The 21,810-nt window shown below is 35.4% G+C and overlaps 2 protein-coding genes across 2 annotated transcripts in view; one reads left to right on the plus strand and one right to left on the minus strand.

Annotated features, from left to right (window-relative positions):
• Positions 1–8,043, plus strand: part of CEP290 (centrosomal protein 290) — an 86,892-nt gene extending 78,849 nt beyond the window's left edge. The window contains exons 49-53 of the mRNA XM_045553285.1: positions 2,019–2,160; positions 3,330–3,403; positions 3,985–4,079; positions 6,632–6,711; positions 7,655–8,043. Of these exons, the coding sequence (XP_045409241.1) occupies positions 2,019–2,160; positions 3,330–3,403; positions 3,985–4,079; positions 6,632–6,711; positions 7,655–7,885 (622 nt within the window). The 3' untranslated portion in view covers positions 7,886–8,043. The remainder of the gene's footprint in view (positions 1–2,018; positions 2,161–3,329; positions 3,404–3,984; positions 4,080–6,631; positions 6,712–7,654) is intronic.
• Positions 8,044–8,587: 544 nt separating this feature from the next.
• On the minus strand, positions 8,588–21,680 carry C6H12orf29 (chromosome 6 C12orf29 homolog). The gene is made up of 7 exons (XM_045553284.1): positions 21,387–21,680; positions 16,860–16,977; positions 13,806–13,901; positions 12,985–13,101; positions 11,126–11,323; positions 9,870–10,039; positions 8,588–8,809 (listed from the first exon to the last, which is right to left on the minus strand). Exons 1-7 carry the CDS (start codon positions 21,474–21,476, stop codon positions 8,621–8,623), a joined length of 978 nt encoding a protein of 325 aa, XP_045409240.1. The 5' UTR covers positions 21,477–21,680; the 3' UTR covers positions 8,588–8,620.
• Positions 21,681–21,810: the final 130 nt, after the last annotated feature.

Genomic DNA, 21,810 nt, shown 5'->3' on the forward strand with positions numbered 1-21,810 from the left:
AGCTGTTTACTATCCAGCACGTCTGCTGTTCCCATTTCAAAAGGCAAACTCATCTTTATCTTACTATTGTCATAGAGTTCCTTATATCCATGCATCACCAGTTTCCCCTTTGATGTTTTTGAGGGCTTCATTTGCCCTGTCTGCTATTTGGAATTGCCTTAGTGGGAGGCAAGATAGCAACCACCAATACTACAACTAGGACGGGAGCACTGTGAGATTACAGCAAGTCCCACAGTGGGCCTGCCACACTGCACTTACTCCTGTCAGCCAGATCGAAGGAGAAAAGAGAAAGGTTAAGCAGGCACATTAGAGGGCAGCCCAGATGGCCATGTACTTCTGGAAAAGGAGTCCTTGGTTCCTGTCCTAATACCAGAGTAGTCAGAATCCACTCTTCTCTCCTCCGGCTCTCACTTTTCCCATCTACAAACCAGGAACAGTTATTTTATCAGAAAGCTAGCATCAGGGTTAAATCAAATAACAAGTGTGATAGTATTGGGGGGGGGGTCTCTTCTTTTGTCTTCCTGGACCCCAGCAGTGATGCTCACCCAGCAACCCTATCAGTTGATTTCTTGGTCATTCTTTATTTCCTTCTACAATCACGTATGGACTCAGAAAGAATTTTGAGTTACTTTGAGATCTGTTTATTCAGCAGACATTTACTTAGCATCTGCTACTGCCAGACTCTGTGCTTCACATTGGATGTTATTTCTAAAAGGCCCACCTTGCCTAGGTTCCTTCAGAGAATCAGCTAGCTTCCATGTTTTAGAAAGCCCTAATTCTTACTGTGACCTTAAGTAAATTATATGCTTCTGTGAGCTCAAGTTTTTATTATTATTATTTTTTTAATCTGTGGAGATGATGATCCTTGACCTTCCTTCTCTAAAAGGGCTCTGTGAGGCTGGAAAAGAGATTGTTAGTTGCAAAAGGGTTTGTAACATTTATAAATGGTTAGTAGGAGATGATACTCAACCATAATTGAAGATGACTTTGTATTTTAGATTATTTCTGTGTTTTTAATCTAAGAACTGTATGAGCATAGAGCAGGCCTTCGGTAAACCATTCTGAAGATATAAGTCTAAGTAGAAACCTCTTGTCAGAGAGAAGGTTCATTCTGATCCTTCACCCCCAGGTTCCCTAAATCCATCCAAAAAAAAAACCAACAATTGCTAGATTTTAGCACTGGGATTATATAGCCAGCTCAATAAAGCAGTTTAGAGATATCTCTCTTGGGACCCATGACACAGGTCTTGCTCATGCTGAAATCCTTGTAGTTACTCTGTTATTTACTCAACAAACTTATTTACACATATTCTGTGTCAGGTCTAATGCTGACTGCTGGGACAGGCAAGGGTGACGTAGGGGCTATTTTAGATAGGGTAATCTGCTTGGGTGGCTTTTGAACAGAGAATTAGATGAAGTAAAGAAGCAAGTTTCTGCTATTTCAGAAACTTTTGGTAGATAGTCTTGGTCAGGTTAAAAATATTTCCTTCTAAGTTTCTAAGATCTATCAAAAGATGTTTGAAGTATTTAGACAATCGTAATTTTCCTTTCATATTTTGTTGCCAAAGCTATACTAACCTTTTTAACTTAGCTAGAAGGTGTTCCTTCTATTTTTCTGTCTGGAAAAGTTTTAATATTGTATGCATTGTTTGCTTTTAGGTATGATGGGCCTGTTTATATACAATTTCTCTCACCCATGCTTTTGCACAGTTTTTTTCCCTTTTCCTTTTTTTTTTTTTAAGAAACAGTATGTTGCTATGTTGTCCAGGCTGGACTTGATCTCTTGGGCTCAAGCGATCCTTCTGCTTCAGCATCCTGAGTAGCTGGGACTACAGATATGTGCCACCGTGCCCAGCTTCTTGCCATCACCTTTTAATGCTAAATATGTAGCATTTGACTAGAAAACTTTGACTAGAAGAAACAGTAAAATAAGATATTTTTAGTGCAATAATTTGAACTTTTAAATCAGTAAGAGAAATCATTTGCATGTCTGTACTATTTTTTCTTTATACTTTTAGAATGTATGAAACCAAGTTGAAAGAATTAGAAACTGATATTGCCAAAAAAAATCAAAGCATTACTGACCTTAAACAGCTTGTAAGAGAAGCAACAGAGAGAGAACAAAAAGTTAAGAAGTATACCGAAGACCTTGAACAACAGGCACGTAATGTAATTTTTCTTTACATGATAAAATAATGCATTATATCACAAGATGCTCCCTGCATTGTCTTATGTAGATAAAAATAGACTCTTGATTAATTCCTTCCCTAGATGCCCATCTAACTGAACAGCATCACCGTTTGGCCCATTTGTTTAAGCCAAAAACTTTGGATCATCATTCACTTCATTCTTTTTCTCCTTTCTCACATCTTTTTCATCATTAATTCATGTCAGCTGTATTTTCAACCTATATCCTAAATCTGATCACTTCTCAGTATCTCCATCTCTACCAGTCTTGTCCAAGCTATTATTAATATCTCATACCTGAACGATTGCCATAGTTTCCTAACTGGTCTCTCAGCTTCCACTCTTGCATCATTTCACCTTCTCTTTATCTCTGACCTATCCTCCACAGAGTTTCCAAATAATCCTTTGCAAGCAAAAAGCAAATCATAGCAGTACCATTTTCAGGTCACAATCTTCCAGTGGTTCTCCATCACCCTAAAATAAAACTTAAATTTTCATAGCCTATAATTATGTATGTGGTCTGGCTCCTAATTTTCTCTCCAGTCTCATCTACTACTTTTCCTTTCATTCAGTGTTTAGTCATATTTTCTTTCAGTCCTTTGAACAAACCAAACTCATTCAAGTTTCAAGTCTTTGTACTTTTTTCCTTTGTTTAGAATACTATTCACCCAAATATTCCCATCGCTCACTCCCACATTTCATGTCTCTGCTTAAATGGAGGCTCCTCAGAGGGACCTTTCCTAACCCTAACCCTATATCACTTTCCATCATCACTCTCTGTCCTCTTACCCTGGATTATTTTTCTCGATAGCCCTTCCTACCATCTGGCACTTTTATCACATTGCATCATATCACAAACTCATGGTTTATCTTCTCCCACTATTAATGAAAATGTAAGAACCATGCAAGCAGGGTCTCTGCCTATTTTATTCACATTGTCCTCTGTGCCTAGGACAATGCCTGCCATGCAGTAGTTACTCAGTACTTAACTGTTGAATGAATGGTGAATTGAATATAGAAATATGCTTATGTATGCTTTTGAAAACCCGACTTTTAATATGCTTCATTAAAAATGTGTATCTTTATGAAACCTCATATTTCCATGTCAGACTTTATCTTCTAACTTTTCATTGTACCCAAAGATTGAGATTCTCAAACACATTCCTGAAGGTACCGAGACAGAGCAAGGCCTTAAACGGGAGCTTCAAGTTCTTAGGTACATCATGTGTTCCTATGACTGTTTTGTTTCTTTTTCTTTCTTTTTAAAAATTATTTTTTATATAACCAGGTTTGCTAGAGCTAGGCTTTTTCAGCCTTGCTGCCTAATAGGTTCATCAGGTCCTTATTTCATCCCTCTAATGCTAATCACTAACTTTCACATAATACATACTGGAAAAAAAGAGTAAACCCAATCCTAATTTCAGTTTCAAATTTGTAATGTAGTTTAAACTTGTCTAACAGCACAGAATGAATTAAGCCTGAACTTCCTAGAGATAAATACTAATAAATAAAAAGAACAAGTAATTTTTTACTTCCAGGGGTCTCAGTAGTCTACTTTCATTAGGCTCCTCTTATAACAAAACTACTCTGGAAAATGGCATCAGGTCAGTTATTAAAAACAAAACTTTGATTCCATACTTTGAGAATGGTGCCATTGCAGCATTGAGAATAAATGTTTCTCTTGATACATTCTGATTACTGTACACTAACTAGTTCATAAGAAATGCCCACATATTTTGTAGAACAATGTCTGTTGATTTATTATTTTTGTTTTAACACATTATCATTGTGATCTAGATTAGCTAATAGTCAGCTGGAAAAAGAAAAAGCAGAATTAATCCATCAGATAGAAGTTAACAAGGACCAAAGTGGACCTGAAAGCGTCAAACCTGGTAATGTATATTATAAAACTACCCCAAGTTTTTGAACCCAGGCTTGCCTTTTTTTGGTTCAGATTCCTTATCATCATTTCTCTACAAAAACAAATCCTTGATATGAAGTTTTAGAGATGTTGTCTGTCCATGCTATGAAAATATTCCTATTCATCCCTTGAGTTGTCTCTACTGTGGTAGCAACTACCTAAACGTTTTTCTCCTTGTGTTCCATCTGGGTGTTAGAGATTTAATCCCAATACAAGCCTATGCAATGAATACTAGGTCTGTTGTTTCCAGTTTCTAAGTATAGGCCTTTTCAGTTCCTCTGGACATTTTTTTCTAAATGTTATTGTTATTATTAATTTAAAAGCTACAAATAAGTAAACCCTGCCTATATTCTTTTTTTCCTTTTAGAAAGTAAAAAGAATGTCTTCCTACCCTTTTCTACTCTCATTCAAGAGAATTACTATTTATTCCCCTATTCCCGTGTGTATGCACACATACACATGTATACACGTATATTCATATATGTACACAAAGTACAGTTCATCCTCATTATTTGTGAATTCTTTATCTGTGAATTTGCTTACTCACTAAAATGTATCTTTAATCCAAAAATCAACACTTGTGGCAGTTTGTGGACATTCGCAGAGCAGTAGAGCATCTGAATAATCAACCTACACGTCCCCAGCAAAGATCCAACAAGGCAATGCTCGGCATTCTTGTTTTCATCCAGAGATGACTAGAGGATGGAGACAGTAGGGGCCAGCACAGCATAGTTTAAGAAGCTTAATTCTGATGCTTATTAGTGGGACAGTCTTCAGAGAATAACTTAACACTTCTGGATCTTGTTTTCTCTTTTGTAAAATAAAGAAAATAGAATCTACCAGGATAAGTAATTTCTAGGATTTTTAAGATAATAATCTATATGAGATGTATATATGTATGTAGATGTGTTTGTATGTGTCTGTATTTCCCCTGGGAACAGTAGTTTGATATTCACTAATTAAAAGTATTTGTGCTGAGTTTATAGAACAAAACTACTGTGAACAGAGAATAGACTTTATATTGTTTACATATACAGATATATATTTTCCTGTATGGTGATGTAAAATTGGATTCATACTATACATATTTCTAGTTTGCCTTTAACAATTTATCATGGACATCTTTTGAGGTCTGTTTATAAATCTCATTCTTTTAATAATTCTATAGTATATTATTACATGGATACATTGAACCATTTACCTTTTGATGGACATTTGCTTTCAAATTTCTGCTTTTATCAATATAAAATAATACTATGCTGAATCTCTTAACCTAATCATACCATTAACAGTTTACTGAAAACACCAAATTTTGCTCCAAAGGATTTTATCAATTTATATCTGAACAATCTGAGTATTTCATATAGCTTTTTCAGTATCCTACTATGTAGTCCTGTTGCTACTTTGTTTTAAAGTCATTGTGTATGCGTTATACTAGACACTATGCTAAGTGCTTTACAAGCATTTATTTTATTCATATAAGCCTAGATGATGACTACTATTGTCTCCATTTTACATGTGATAAACAGATTCAAAGAGGTTCAGTAACCTGTCCCCATGGTTACAAAAGCTAAGAAGTGGCAGAGGCAGACTAAAACCTAAATTTAGGCTGGGCATGGTGGCTCACACCTATAATCCTAGCACTCTGGGAGGCCGAGGCAGAAGGATCACTTGAGGTCAGGAGTTCCAGACCAGCCTAAGCAAGAGTGAGACCTCATCTCTACTAAAAATAGAAAAATTAGCTGGGTGTGGGGGCAGGTGCCTATAGTCCCCGCTACTCAAAAAGCTGAGGCAGGAGGATCACTTGAGCCCAGCAGTTGGAGGTTGCTGTGAGCTAGGCTGATGCCATGGCACTCTAGCCCGGGTGACAGAGTGAAACTCTGTCTCAAAAAAAGAAAAAGAAACCTAAATCTATGAAATTAAAAAGCTGCTTACGATTCCAGCCCTTAACCACTGTGCGCTATGCTGCCTCTTGATAACTAAAAGTATATACATAAATCTGTCTCAGCAGAGCAGCCAGCTTGGTGTATACCAGACTAGACACAGTACCAAAGTCCTGTTAATGCTGCTAACATTAGACAAGTTCTCTAGTCTTTCTAAACCTCAGTTTCCTCCAGGAATTTCTGAGCCATCTATTCCTTATCTCCCATGTGAAGGAGATAAAGATACCTGTCATGTTTCAAAGACTGTAAAGGCTTAAAATCAAACCAGAACTGTTTTGGAAATTCTAAATCATTAACTAAATAAAAGTGGTCATTAAGATAACTTTTGGAAGATGCTATACATAATATTATATGTACATAAGAATTTTTCCATATTAAAAAAAACATGATTCTATACTTCTAATACCTATCACATGCCTCTTCTCTTTTTGCTTGCTAAAGTCCTTCAGCCATAAAATGCCGTATCTTCCAGGCTGTGGGTTTCATAAGTTTTCTGCTTATTCTCCATAACAAATCCTTTATCTTAAACTTATTCAGAGTGGGTAAAAGCAGAGTCTAATTTTTGTAACTTTTTTGGCAGATGCTGATCAACTAAAGGAAAAAGTAAAAGATCTAGAGACACAGCTCAAAACATCAGATCTAGAAAAGCAGCATTTGAAGGTAATTAAATATTTAATTATACCTAATTTTAGTACTATTTTGTAGAAACAGCTGTTGAAAACTATTTTTATGACCACCATCTTTAAGTTTTAAGTATGTATCCTAAAAATTCCTGTAATTACATCTTATATTCATATTTGACCTTGATATTACAATCAGTATTAAATAAGAGCTAACAAAAAATAAAGAGAAAGAATTAAAGAGTAAATTTATTTTTTAATTATAACAAATATAGCTCATTATTTTAATATTTTCTTAATTTAAGTTTTGGGTCACATTGAGTATATTGTTTTTAGTTCATTTTGAAATTCTTTTCAGGAATTTTCTCTTAAGGTTATAGTTCTCTTAAAAAAATATTTGGCATGCTTTACCTCTTAAGACTGTAAACAACAAAAGGGCCTGGATATGAAAAGTAGTTAATGATCACCAGCTATTATAAATAGTCACTGGAGCTCAAATTCTCTCCCTTCACCAGATGCCTAACTTAGCCAGGCAGAAATCCGATGGTTTCCCTGATCATAAATATATTTATACAAAGTTAGTCATTCATTAAAAATTAGATATTTATAAAGAAAATATAAATGAAGTATAAACCAAAAAATCTAAACCAGAATAACTTCAATGTTGTGAATAGCAAAGTCTTTTTGACTGCCTTATAAGTATCGTATGTGCTTTTAGAGAAAGATAATCCCACCATGAACTAAGAGTTGATAAATGTTAGTCAAAGAATAGATAATTCGATTTGACAGTTAACAACTTATTTATACTGCACAATGAAACTTCATTAACAAAATCTTAAGAAAATACTTTTGCCTTTATAGCTGTATTTGACTATTCAGTGTACTTTGGCTTTCACATTTGTAGTTAAATCTCTTTAATTCAAACCTAAAGCATGTATTATATTTCCTATATGCAACTTTTAAAGATAATGTGTTTCTATTAGGAGGAAACAAAAAAGCTGAAAAAGGAACTGGAAAATTTCGATCCTTCATTTTTTGAAGAAATTGAAGATTTGAAGTATAATTATAAGGAAGAAGTAAAAAAAAATATTCTTTTAGAAGAGAAATTTAAAAAACTTTCAGAACAGCTGGGAGTTGAATTAACTAGCCCTGTTGCTGCTTCTGAACAGTCTGAAGATGAAGAAGAAAGTCCTGTTAATTTTCCCATTTATTAAGGGCCACCTATGCCTATAGCTTTATTTGCCTATTTATTAACTTTATAAGTTAAAATTCCATGTGGAAATAATCTCTGAACTATAGAATTTCCTTCTCACTACCATGTACCTTTACTTAGATTAGAATTTTTAGTACATAAAATGAAATGTTTAACTTATTAGACAAGTATATTTTTGAAGACTTTAGAATAAGTATGACTATCAGATTATCAGGGTAAATTTAACAGCTTTAACATTTATAATTGGGGTTTCATATATACTTTTTATATGTGTTAAGATTCTCAAATACTTTGACATATATATATATATATATATATACACACATACATAGATATACATATATAGATTATGAGGTTGAGCCATGTTTTGTTAAATGTTTAGCAAAATTAAATTGAACTTAAATTATTAAATGTTGGAAATAAATCATACAAATTGTTGGTTTAATTGTTGTCTCTAAATTACCACCCAGCTATGGTGGAAAGAATCCAGCCTTTGTAGAAGTTTGGGAGCTTACTGTTACTTACATTTTTATGGCCAAAGGTTAAAATTAATTTGCTGATTCTAAATAAAATTTTGAAAGGTATTTTGAAACTGGAAAATTCATCTCTTCAAGTGGTAGAAGACATACTACTATGTTTCACAATGAATACAAACCTTGAGATATTTTTAAACATGGCAGAATATTCAAGATTAGAATATAACAATAATAAAATTAATTTTAATTACATTTGCATTTTATACATCAAATATTATATCTTTGAGCCTACCAAATTTCTGATTATCTAATTTTAAAAAATGATTAAACAAACACTTAGTATCAAAGGCATAGTCATATTTGTTCAAGTTCATGTTGATAATAACTGGTTTCGAATTCATGTAAGTATCTGGAATTGGCCAGCATAAACCAAGATGATGGCGATGGATCTGGAAAGAGAAAAAAGCTTTAGCTATTCTCATTCATTTGTGAAGAATGGACAGCACAGGGGTAAGACTGAAGGATACTGTTTTTGGAGGCTGATATGATCCAAGCATGAGTCTTAGTCTAAATTAAAATTAACAGGCCGGGCACGGTGGCTAACACCTGTAATCCTAAGCACTCTGGGAGGCTGAGGCAGGAGGATCACCTGAGTTGAGGAGATCGAGACCAGCCTGAACGAGAGTGAGACCCAATCTCTACCTAAAAACACAAAAATCAGCCAGGCATGGTGGGGCATGCTTGTAGTCCTAGCTACTTGGGTGTGTGAGGCAGGAGGATCCCTTGAGTCTGGGAGCCAGAAGTTGCAGTGAGCTATGATGACACCACTGCACTCTAGCTGGGGTGACAACAGAATGAGATTCTGTGCCAAAAAAATAAATAAATAAATAAATAAATAAATAACGATTGGGGAGAAGTACACAAATTTAATAGATTAGAATCTTTAAGAACTGATAACTGGATATATGAAGTAATAGAAAGGAAGGTTAAAAATAATATCCAAGTTTTTACCTCAGTAAATTTCGGTGTTAAGACTAGATCTAGTTTTGAACATTATGAATTTCAGGTACATGTGAGAAACCAAACTGGCAAGTCTAAGAGACGGACTGAAAGGGCACAAAGTATAATATAACTCATTCTGTATGTATCAACTATCACCTTGGCACTCGTTTTACTCAACAAATTCTATAATCAAGTAAACTTGGAGATACTGAGGGAAACTAAGTTGGTACAGGATGTCTCCAAGAACACTAATGTACAACTTGAATTTCCATGTAGGGGTATGCAGTATCACTGAAGCACATCTGGTATGGCCAATGCCCCACAGCAAACACACTGGGAAACACTGTTTTAGCATTTAAAGAATGGTGGCATGTGAGATGAGGAACTTAATTTCTTTACTGCAAATCAGAATTGCTGCAATTTGTAAAGAGTATTTTAGTACTGCTTAGACTTTGTTATAGGAACATAACACAACATAGCCCCACACAAGCTATATTTTGCCATTACCTTAATTAAACAGCCGTCACTGCAATGCCATACTATTCCTTCAATTTTACCCTCTCTGCAACCTTCAAACCAGGACAAAAGATCATTGTGCTTCAATGTAGGCAGATTTCTTATTTGAAATGCTCCATGTGGTATAAGAAGATGTAATGGATGCTTCTTGCTTCCTAACCCTAAATGGTAAAATTTGCCATTAACCATACTCATTCAAAACAACTTTTCAGAAAGAATGAGAAAATTTGCCTCTCCAAATAAGTCTTCTAAAATACTTAGGAATAAAGTTAGAAAAAGTATAGTTGCTCCTTGAAGAGAATATAATCCAAGTGCATTAAGGCCTGCTTTCACTCATATGTGGCACCATATTCCAATAAACCTAAATTCCACCTCTGTGTACTTTACCCAGTCTATACCAGCGGTCAGCAAACTAGGACCTGCAGACCAAGTCTAGACTGGCACCTGCTTCTGTAAATAGTTTCCATGGACACAGCCACACCCATTCATTTAAGTACTGTCTATAGCTCATTTCATAGGTGTGGCCCACAAAGCTTAAAATATCTACACTGGCATTTTGGAGAAAAAGTGTGCCAACTCCTGCTCTACATACACCATTAGTCACATTCAACTATTACTCAATGTTTGTCAAACAGCTGCACCATAATCTCTGATAACTTGTCTAATTATCATCTTAGTTGCTTTATACCTGCCAATCAATCTACTTTCGATCTCAATACAAGATTTTCTTATTATAGCTTTAATATCCTTAGGTCTATCTTCTCATTCTCCCATCAACAATGTACTCCATAATGCCCTCAGGACTTGTACTTGGTTCATCATGGTATATATTTTGATGCCTGATATGGTATTCATGGTAAATTCTTTATTTACTGTATTCTTGGCTGTTTAAATTAATGCTATAACCATGAAAAGTGCATTTTCAATCAACTCAGCTCACCTGAATATGAAAAAGCAATGAGAAGCTATTCCTGAGTAATTACTTTTCATATATAGTTGTTTACTGTTATCACAGGAAAGAATGAAAGGATAAAATCAGCCTTTTGGATTAATAAATCAAAATGGTTAGTCATACATAAATTTTTCCATGAACATAAAGGTAACAGAAATGGATGTAATCCCAGGAAACTATTTAACACAAATTTGTTAGTCATTTCTGTAGTGTGTGTGTTTTTTAAGTTGACCCTAAAAAGTTCTCTTTATAAATGACAGTAACTATAACTAAATAAGAAAAAGGCTTCACTCACCATATGGATTTCCATTGATATTTGTTCCTACAAGCTCCAGTGTTTGCTCTAAGAGATCTGATAGTGGCACTGCACTAATTTCCAAAAGTCCAGGATCAGCAGGATGATGCTTTAGTACCAGGGCGATTTCAAATTCATAATTAACTACAGAGGAATGCCAGCAATACTGTTTGTTGTTTTTCTCTACTGGTACCCAACCTATCATTTAAAAAATATATATTTTATTACATCATTTTTCTATGGATTGAAACTATACGTAATTCTATTTTTGTTATAAATTTCCATATTCTCTGGATGTCTATCATACAGACATCATTTTTAAAATCAATGGGAAAGTTAACAGTTTCATAACTTTTTTCTTTAAATCATAAGGGTTCATTTTTTATTCTGTTCAGGAATTTTCACCTGTTTGATTATTCACTACAGAGCACCCAGAATTCTCTTACTAGAAATTTCACCCTAATTCAGTAAAAACTGAACACTATTCTAAGACATAGCATTAAAACTTTTTTTTAATAAATGCTACTTTCACTATAGTTTCAGAGACAATGGACATACGCAGTAAATGTTCCACAATTTATTCAACTGTCCCAATATATATTTAATAATTTATTGATACCACATTTATTGAATGTTATTTTTGTTCCCCTTCTCACTCTTGTTGCCATAATTGGCCTCTCATTGTGGAGAATCCATTACCAAAGAAAACTAGGACATACATGCCACTGTGACCATATTGTTGGCCTTCATTATTCACCCCAAATTACTGTAATAATTTCTTTGCTGATCTGCTTGCCTCCACTTTTATTATAGTTCTATTTCTAAAATTTAAATTTAGTTCCTCTGTACCCCTGCTTAATAATCATTATCTTCAGGATAAGCTTCAAACTCTTTTAGATGGAATACAAGGGCCTTTAAAATCTGAGACACCTCCACACTCAACTTCTATAGTCTCCTCAAGATGTCATACACCCTAAACGTTCCAGCTAAAACAAAGTGCTATATCCAAAATACTCCATGCTCTCTCCTCTTCCTGAAAGTCTGCCTAAGCTGACCTTCCCTCTCCTTGCCAGCTAAATTCCTGGTTCTTAAGCTTTGGTACAGATGTTAACTCCTCTTAGAAGCTGCCTCTAACCACTACAAATTGAACTAAGAATTCCTCTTCTTTTCTCCAGTTATATCTTATGTATTCATTACTGTTAATTCTTAAATCATACTATTATTGGTTGATTTCTCCCAATATCTAATAAAAGATCATTGAGGACAAGAGTTCTGATCTTCATTTTTGTATTACTAGAAACTAAGCAGGTATTGCACATAATAGGCATTCAAAACATGCCTCTTTATATGCCTATAATCTTAATCTGGGGGTATCTATAAACTCAGCTACCTCTGCAAAATTTTTCCCATTCCCAGAAAAACTATTTGTGAAACACCTATTTTTACTCCCTTCAATGAGAGATTCTTCTGGGATCTTCACAAAAAATAAACACATATACCATATGTTATTCCCAATTTAAAGGTAAAGACTTCTTGAAATATCATTTCAGACTACATCAATCATATTATCTACCCTGACAAGAACTTTAAGGTCATTGTCATTCAACACTTTGTCACAGACTACAGCTAGTAAAGTGTTCATCTTAGAAAAGATTCTAAACCTGAGAGGACATTCTTGATATGAAACATCTTTGATATAAACTGCTAGATTTTATATAAATTTGACTCAGAAATTTTATGCTATACATATTAATAAAATGAACCAGATTAAAATTAATTTCTACAATTTGTCATTGATTGCACGTTTTGTTCTTTTTACTAGTCAACACAAAATTCCATTTAAGAAGATTTCATGATACCAGGAATGTGTCCATTTTCATCAGGCACCGGATTCCCATTTAATTGTTCTATTTCTTTTGCTGGTATCCAGCACTCCGGAGCAGGTTTAAAGTCCTCCTCAACATTCCAAAAAAATTCTAAAAAGAGTTAGATAACATTATATGTGGTGATACTTTAAAAAATGTAAAACACTGAACAGATTCAAACTAAGAACAGCTAATAAAACATAATATCTGATATAATACAATTATTCTTAATTCATTGGGACTCCACAATATGACTGCACTTTTCAGGGCTAGGGTACTACTAACACTTTAAATTTTTAGTTTTAAATACATGACCATTTGTATATAGTGTAACCAATATTCCATTATGTATAAATTTATATGAATTTTTAATGCACTATGGACATATATATAAATTATATACAAGAATGAGTGTAGATATACAATGAGTATATATATCTACTACATATAATATTTAAAGGTGTTTTAATGTAATAATTTAAAATACTAATTTTCCTTTGAGATTTATGCCTGATTTGTAAAATTACATATTTCTCTCTTATAGAGACAAAAATCAAAATGTGTCTCACTCATTATATTTGTAGTAATTTGTATGTTTTAATAAAATAGACTCATACTATAATGAAGAGTCACAGAAATATTAAGAAAGTATTTTAAAATATTTTTCAAGAATATTCTGTACATAAAATTACTCAATTATATATTTTTTCTAAATTATACAGAAAGATGAAATGTATAGAAACACCATAGCAATAAACAGCCAAAAATTTCAGCTATTTAAATAACGAAAAGTTAAAAAAATAAAAACCACTAACCTTTTGAGTTTTCTTTTGAATGTAGAAAGTTTTTAAATCTTTTCTCAGCTTGTTTGTTAGGTTTTCTATCTAGCCGAGCCCAAAGGTATGGCTGATCTAAAAATTAATAATAAAAGGAAAAGTAACATATAAGAGACAGACAAAACTTATCTTGAAACATATTTCAGAGTAAAATTTTCAATAAACAGTAGGGTCATTTCTCTAAGAGAAGAAGCAACCCTAGAAAAACAAAGGGAAATATGCAGTCTTAAGATTATATATACCACCTAGCTATGCTATACCTGATGCTATGGAGAAGACTTACTTTTTGGTTAATGATGAGGATGAGATAAAAAGTAAACTCATGATCCTGTTATAAGGACATTCCATAGTTATATTTTATTAGTAATTAGTACTTGTGAGAAACTAAAGCTACCTCTATACAAAACAGAAACATAACCAGATAATTGTATTCACACCTCCCCTGAATATTACACTATGAGGGTTGATTCTGGAACATCTGGAATTAGGTTGAACTGTTTTACATGGGACTGACCCCTGGTCAATGCATAAAATATACTGATTAATAGTGCTGATTTGCATTCATGGGTCTGAAGAGTTTCAGGACACTGTGCCAATATTCTTTACCGGTAAGAGTGAGACCCTTGGAGGGCTCTGCTGCTGAAGCTGGTTACTTAGCAGGAAGATGCCTAAGGTGGCCAGCAAAAATATAAATACAAAATATAAATTCCAAGCTCAGACTCTATTTTGGACTCTCTGGCTCTAAGGTGTTGCCTGCACACATCAGTGGTTCCTTATCTGAGAAAATGTGTCCTGCCAAGGCCTTAAAGTAGGGCACAATAGCAGCTTTTACGTGGCCTCTCCAAACCTCGTGCTGTGAGATAGTCCTTGACTGTGATACACATCTTTACTTTTAATGCCCTTGCTATACTGTGCATCTTTTACCAGTAATACCAGTAATAAAATGTGGATTTGTAAGCACTGTCATTTTGGGTCCTCTGAGTCTTCTTTGGCAATTAAACTACAACCTTGTTTAACTGCCATCATCCTGCCATAATCACACATAATAATGCACACTAAAGTTTCTTAATATAAAAGCCTGAAAAATCTTTTACAGTTCTCTCAAATACTGGAACCCATTATATTAAGTGAAGTATCCAAAGAATGGAAAAACAAGCATCACATGTACTCACCAGAAAACTGGTTTCCCTGATCATCACCTACATGTACATCGGGGAAGGATACCAATTGGATATCAGACTGGGATGGGGGTTGGGGGGAGGGGATGGGTGTATGCCTACATGACGAGTGCGTTGCACACCCTCTGGGGAATGGTCATGCTTGAAAGTGCAGACCCGGGGAGGTGGGGGGGGAGGGGATGGAGGTATGACTACATGATGAGTGCCAGGCGCACTGTCTGGAGAATGAGAACGGACGCGCTTGGGACTCTGACTCGGGGGGATGGGCGGGACATGGACAATGTATATGACCTGAACTTATGTACCCCCATGATGAGCTGAAATAAAAAATAAAAAATAAAAAAAATAAAAAAAATATATATAAATCTGAAGTTTGTAAAAATTATTACACTTTGGTTCAGATATTATATATTACTTATTAGCTATCAAGATAAATAATATGAAGAACCACATTAATATTATATTGTCATTTCTGGTTGAATGGACCTTTGGGGTTTGTTTTTTTTACGAGTTAATATAAAAAATGCATTTCACTCACATCCATTAGGATGACTACTATCAAAAAACAAAAAAGCGGTGGTGAGGAAACGGAGAAATTAGAAACTTTGTGCACTGTTGGTGGGCATGTAAAATGGTGCACTCACAATGCAAAACAGTATGGTGGCTCCTCAAAAAATTAGAATTACTGTATGATCCAGGACTTCTACTTCTGGATATATACCCTTAAGAATTGATAGCAGGACCTCAAAAATATATTTGTTCACCCCTGTTCATAGCACCACTGTTCATAATAGTTAAAAGGTTGAAAGCAACTCAAGTTTCCATAGATGGTTAACTGGATAAACAAAATGTGCTCTATTTAGACAATGGAATATGATTTAGCCTTAAAAAGGAATGAAGCCAGTCACAAAAAGACAAATACTGTATGATTCCACTTTCATGAGGTACTTAGCCATAGTCAAATTCATAGAGATAGAAAGTATGGTTACAAGGGGTTGGGGGTGGGGAGATAGGGAGTTGTTTGATGGGTAAGGTTTCAGTTTTACAAGACGAAAACTGCTCTGGAGATGGATGCTGGTGATAGTAGCACAACAATGTGAATGTACTTACCACTAAACTGTACACTTATAAATGGTTAAGATGGTAAATATCACGTATATCTTAGCACAATTAAAATTTTTTTTAAATGCATTTCAGAACAGATTTCCTGATATAAGCAATGTGTCCAGATGCCCATTTAATGGTTCTATTTATTTTTGTGGAATTACGAGGTAATCTCACCATCCGGAAGTAATCACAAAGAACATTTCTCTTTTCAATGCACTTTTTTTCCTTAACATGGTTGACAATTTCTATTTGAGTTTCACTTCTTTTAAAGTACATTAAAATGAAATTAGTTAGCCACACTGCCAACAGTAATAAAACCACTAAAATCAGCACTGGGATCAGCACAAGAAGCTTTAGGGTCAGACAAACCTAGGTTCCATTGCCAGTTCAGCCATTCATTAACTACATAGTCTTGAACAAATTATTTAAGTTCACTGAGCCTCATTTTTCTTAACTGTAAAATGTAGAGGCTTCCTGTACAAGTTAGAGATAATATGTATGAAGTATGAAGCATTTATCATACTGCCTGGTCCTTAAAGAGTATTAAGTGTCAGTTTACTTCCTTTCCTGCCCCAAGAGAAAAATACAAAATAATAATACATAAAATATAACAATTGCAACCTTTTAATCTTGCTAAGATTTCCAAGCGTTCATGAAAAGCAAATGCCCCATTTCAGATTTATATAATTTGTAAAGTGATTAAGAAAAATAAGTAATATTTGTAAGAAACATAATAGTTTTATTTTACCTTTGTAGGTAGTAACATAACAGCATGTTCCATCCACTTTTTCTGTTGGAATTGCACTGTATATATCTGCATCTAATGCCTTGTGACTTATAGTTTCAGTTGCCAAAACTTTAAATGGCTTAACAGAGAAAAAGAGAAAACTAGTTTAAGATAGACAGCCTCTGTACTTTGCACACACTCTCGCCTGAAATGTTCTTAATTTCATTAATTTTAAGGGATGATCTCCTGTTCATCCTTAAAACAATTTAAAAATATTTCTTCTGTGAAGTTTTGAATCACCCCTTCTCTTCTATGCTATCACAGCAGTATCTGATTTTCTACACAAATCGGCAATTATTTACATGTTGCTTTATCCATCATAATGACTTAACACCAGGAACTATGTCCGACACAGCACTGTATCCCTAACACAAGTGTTTAGTAGGTTCAGTCATAGCTGACAATTATTTTCTAAATGCCTACTATGGATTAAGCATTGTCCTCAGCATTGGAAATAGAGGTGAGGAAAAAAACACCTGTCTTTGGTGAAACTTGCAGCTTAATGGAGACAAAAGAAACAAAATGCATAATTACAATGTTAGGTATGACAAGTGCTAAAGGAAAAACAAATGGAGTAAAGGCAAGAGAGGGATGAGGTACTATGTTAGATATGGTGGACAGGAAAGACTTCTTTGAGGAGCAATATCTGAGCAGATTTGAAGTGAGGGAATACACCATGTAAACATTCAGGGAAAAAAAGGCCCCAAGTCAGGAGGTTTCTTGATGTGTTTGAAGGATGCAAGGCAGCCATTGTGTTTGGAGCTAAGTGAAAGTAAAACTAGATTATGTGTTTAATCAACATAAATAAATAATTCCACAGGTGCTTCTGGTGGTTCAATACAAGTATTTTCCAATCATAATTTTTAGTTTTTCAAGAATCAATGTACTCTTCAATACAGGAGATTTTCCATCTTTTATAAACACAAACATTTTTGTGATTTACTAAACTTATTTTTCAATTAAGACTGGGTTCTTAGTGAGTCTTAGCAAGGATCTGGTAATGTATTTCCACCTCAGGCCACAGTCTCAAGCAGCAGACAATAGAGACGGAAAATAGCTCATATTTTGTTTTTGCTTTTTTTAGCCTTTTTTCCTAAAAAACCTCATATTCATATGTTAATTACAGAAAATTTATAATGTGAGATATAACAAGAAATCATCCATAATATCACCACCCAGATGTAATCACAAAAAACTTTTTGGCATAATTCCCATCTCTTTTTCAGTGCATTTTTCTCCTTAATATAACTGATGAATTTCTATTTTCTACAGAGGAAAAGCCAAAAATCAAATGCTTTCTGGATTTACTTATTTCATATGCTTTTCCTCCTCAGCTACACAAAATAAAAGCAGTATCTTTTTCTTTACTTAATATTTCATCTCTGAAAAATGTTAACTGCTATTATAAGCATAGGATGCCTAAACTATAATTATTCTCATCCTTTTCATAAAGTAATTATCAGTAGTATTACTATCTCCATTGTGATGGAGGTTGCATCCCTGTCTAAACATTTTAGACCACAGACTTTTACATAAATGTTTTATAACCTAAAAATACTTGGATGCATTATGAAGTTCAACAAGTACTCTTCTGGAAAATATACCACCTGCTTGAAAGGGAAATTAACCCCTGATGGTTTCTTACCATTAATAGTTCTTATATTAGATAGATATTATGGTATTACAAACTTCCATTTCTGAGCTATATTAACTATAGTTGCTTACATTTGTTTATTTATTTTGAAAATGTCCAAGAAGGCAAAAGAAAAATTGCCTCTGTAAAACAAATCTTTCTTGATTCTGAGTTAAGCTTCACTTTGGTAATAGTTTTCTCCACAGCTACCTAACTTCCCCACGCAGTCTCATGAAATCTTTCACTTTGGAAGTTGTATTCAGGAGTGTCACTATAATGTTGACCTTTAAAAACTCTGTGATCACTCATTCATCACAGAGCATTTAGTTTGTGAAAGGCCTTGTCTAGAGTCCTAGACTATACAGGCAGAGTATAAAAAAGGAATAACACTGGCTGGCATCACCTCTTAGGTGAGACCTCAAATGTGTACTCCAGTAAATACAGCCCCATTGATGACTCCAACTGGTCTACTATGCCACCTCAGATATGTTACAGTGTATACTTCAGTACCTTTTCAGTTCTAAGTCTCTGCATAATGAGTACTCAAAATTTGAGGCTGATTTGCGTTCATTCATGTTTTTTCCATAACAGCTTTCACTGTTTGACTGTTAAAACTACCAAGGATTACTTGCTTTTTGTTTTTCCTTAGATTTTGTTAGCTTTGAGAGTACTCACTTCTTGTCCCTTTCAGCTTTATCAGTAGTAAACTGTTTACATATTTATGGTTACTGTCAAGAAGATAAAAGAACATCAAAGATGGAGGAAAAGACAGTTTCTCAGGTTTCTACCTTCTGTAATTTATTTTCATTTCTGAGTTTTATGCCACTGTTTCATAGTCGTAATCTGAAGTAGCATCATCTTACATTGTTCAACAGCACTGCACAATATAAACATTATACCAGTGTGTATAAGCTTAAGAGTATGAAAGTGAAAGTACTATTTCAAAGAGGTAAACTAGGAAATTAGCCCCTTCTACTACTCATTCAGTACTTTTAAAATATAACTGATTGGGGATTTATCCTCCAATTTATGACAGTGGTATCAGAGCATATCAATTTAAGCTATGGTGGTAGAGCCACAGGGTCTAGATCAATAGTAGTACGAGTGAGTGAGAGTGTGTGTGTGTGTGTATTTGAATTTATCAAAGATCTTAAGGAAGGTAATTACTCTGCCCATGGAGTTCTTGATGAGTGTAAACATTCCTTCCATAAGAATCAATCATCTACCACTCTTTGCTACTGACATGTCCAGAGAACAATAGAAAACACTGAGGAGTACACCAAGTTCTCCTTCTCTACCTGTTATCAAAGACTTTAGACTATTACTGAAAAAACAAGGCATGTGTGTATAAAAAGCATATAATGAATATCAATTGGGTGGTCCTCTACAATTTCCAGGGAAAAGAAATCACTGGAATGATTCAATTGATCAAAAATTTCACAGACAAGGTCTGACTTGAAAAATTAAGAACACTCTGGAGGTGACCCAGACAGAGCGATTAGTCTGAACAAAAATATAAGAGACAGGATTGTGGCTCGCATGTTCACAGGATGAAAGAGATTTTTCTAAAACAGAGACTTCACTTTGAGAAGGTTGGAGAGTAAATTAGGCCTGATTCATGGGAGATCTTGAATTATAATTAAGAATTTGGATGCTAAGGTGTTCTTAACTGCAGAAAGATAAGAGGCTTATTTTTTCCTGGTGCACACAAAGTTGAAAATCACAGCCAGAGTGAACCACTAACACAGTTAGTGGCAATGTTTCATATGGATTAGATTTGTTAAGGCTTAAAAAAAAAAGGCTAATAACTACTGCTACAGACACTTAGTAAAAACTGGGATTTTGTCTAGGTAAGAATATGGTGATGATCATTCTGGATGGCAAGTAAGACCAATTAGGTAATGCAATAGGACATGAAATCATTAACTATAACAGTAATAGCAGTATAAAGGAGAATGAAAAGGTCAGAAATTATAAAATAAAAAGGTGAATGGAAAACTGGCATGAAATGACTCAAAAGTACCTTCCTTAATTCCACAAATACATATCCAGTGTCAAGTCCTAGAAGCCTGATTAAAGATAACTGGGCAGTCTTTGCCATAAAGGCCTGTTAGTCTAGAAGGCAAGAAGATGGCCAGGGCCAACGATGAAAGATGGGCTGGATTTCAACCGGACATGTTGATTTTGAATGAGTTGGCAGCATCCAGCTGAAAAATATGGATTCTACTGATCAGGACTACCATGTCCTTCATCAGTAGATTATTAAAGAATTATCCTGAATTAGTTACTTACTATTCATTTGCTAGCATTTACTGAGGGCCCACTATATGTAAAACACGTTGCTAGAAAACTTTGAGATGGAAACACCAAAGTTAGGATCTTTAGTGACATTTAATTGGCTAGCTGTCAACACTGCCACTGGTTCTCAGATTACAACAGGGAAAGTAAGTCTTCTAGCATCTCCACTTTCTCACCACACTCTTACAAAGCAGTAAAGCTTGAACTGTGGTGATTCTCTGGCTACTGAGGGGTTTTCTCCAGAAACCGCTACCCTGAGAAAAAAGGGACGTTATTATGGATATGGGTTTTCAATTTCCCTGCAAGGGCAGGACTGAATCGCCTGATCAGAAAAAATTCTCTCGCAGATTCCCTCCCTTACAACTAAGAAAGGACTAGAACCTGGAGCTCAGGCCGTCCGGGACTCCCACCCCCGCCTCCCCAGCGAAACCCGCAAGAGCTCCCGGCCTGCACCGCAGCTCGATCGCGCCCAGCCGCCCTCGCCGGGCTCGAACCGAGCCAGCGCCGCGGGAGCAGCGCACGCGTCACCGCCCCGCCGGCGCGGCGCTCCTCGGTACCTGATGCTCCCTTTTGGCGGATGGCTCCTCTTTCACCTCCGTCACAAACACACACGGCATTTTCCGCTGCACGGAGCCCAAGCGCCTCATGCTGCACCCAACAGACAGTGCGAGCGGAGAGCGCGCTCTCGAATTGCGTCCGGTCACGGAGAGACAGCCCTGCAGCTGCAAATCCACGGGCTCGGGCCACTCACACCCCGCGCCCAGCTACCGCGCCTGCGCCTCCGCGACGCCAACCCCGAGCGAGGGGCGGGATCGCACGCCCGGAAGCGGCCTCCAGACCGTGGTGCCTTCTGGGAGTTGTTGTGCAGAAGCTGAAGCGCCGGGTGCTCTCTCACGTGCGTCCCCCCGGGTTTTGATGACCACGAAAATACAGAGGTCCGCCTCCTGAGCGTGTGTACCTAACCACGCCGAGAGCCCGATG

Source organism: Lemur catta, chromosome 6, assembly GCF_020740605.2.
Source record: "Lemur catta isolate mLemCat1 chromosome 6, mLemCat1.pri, whole genome shotgun sequence".
Classification (NCBI taxonomy): domain Eukaryota; kingdom Metazoa; phylum Chordata; class Mammalia; order Primates; family Lemuridae; genus Lemur; species Lemur catta.

Coding starts and splice junctions, on each gene's coding strand:
- C6H12orf29 (XM_045553284.1), bottom strand. CDS start 21,476: ATGAGGCGCTTGGGCTCCGTGCAGCGGAAAATGCCGTGTGTGTTTGTG. Junction 16,978..21,386: donor CCGCCAAAAGGGAGCATCAG/GTACCGAGGAGC, acceptor TTCTCTGTTAAG/CCATTTAAAGTTTTGGCAAC. Junction 8,810..9,869: donor GTGACGGCTGTTTAATTAAG/GTAATGGCAAAA, acceptor TTCTCTTTCCAG/ATCCATCGCCATCATCTTGG.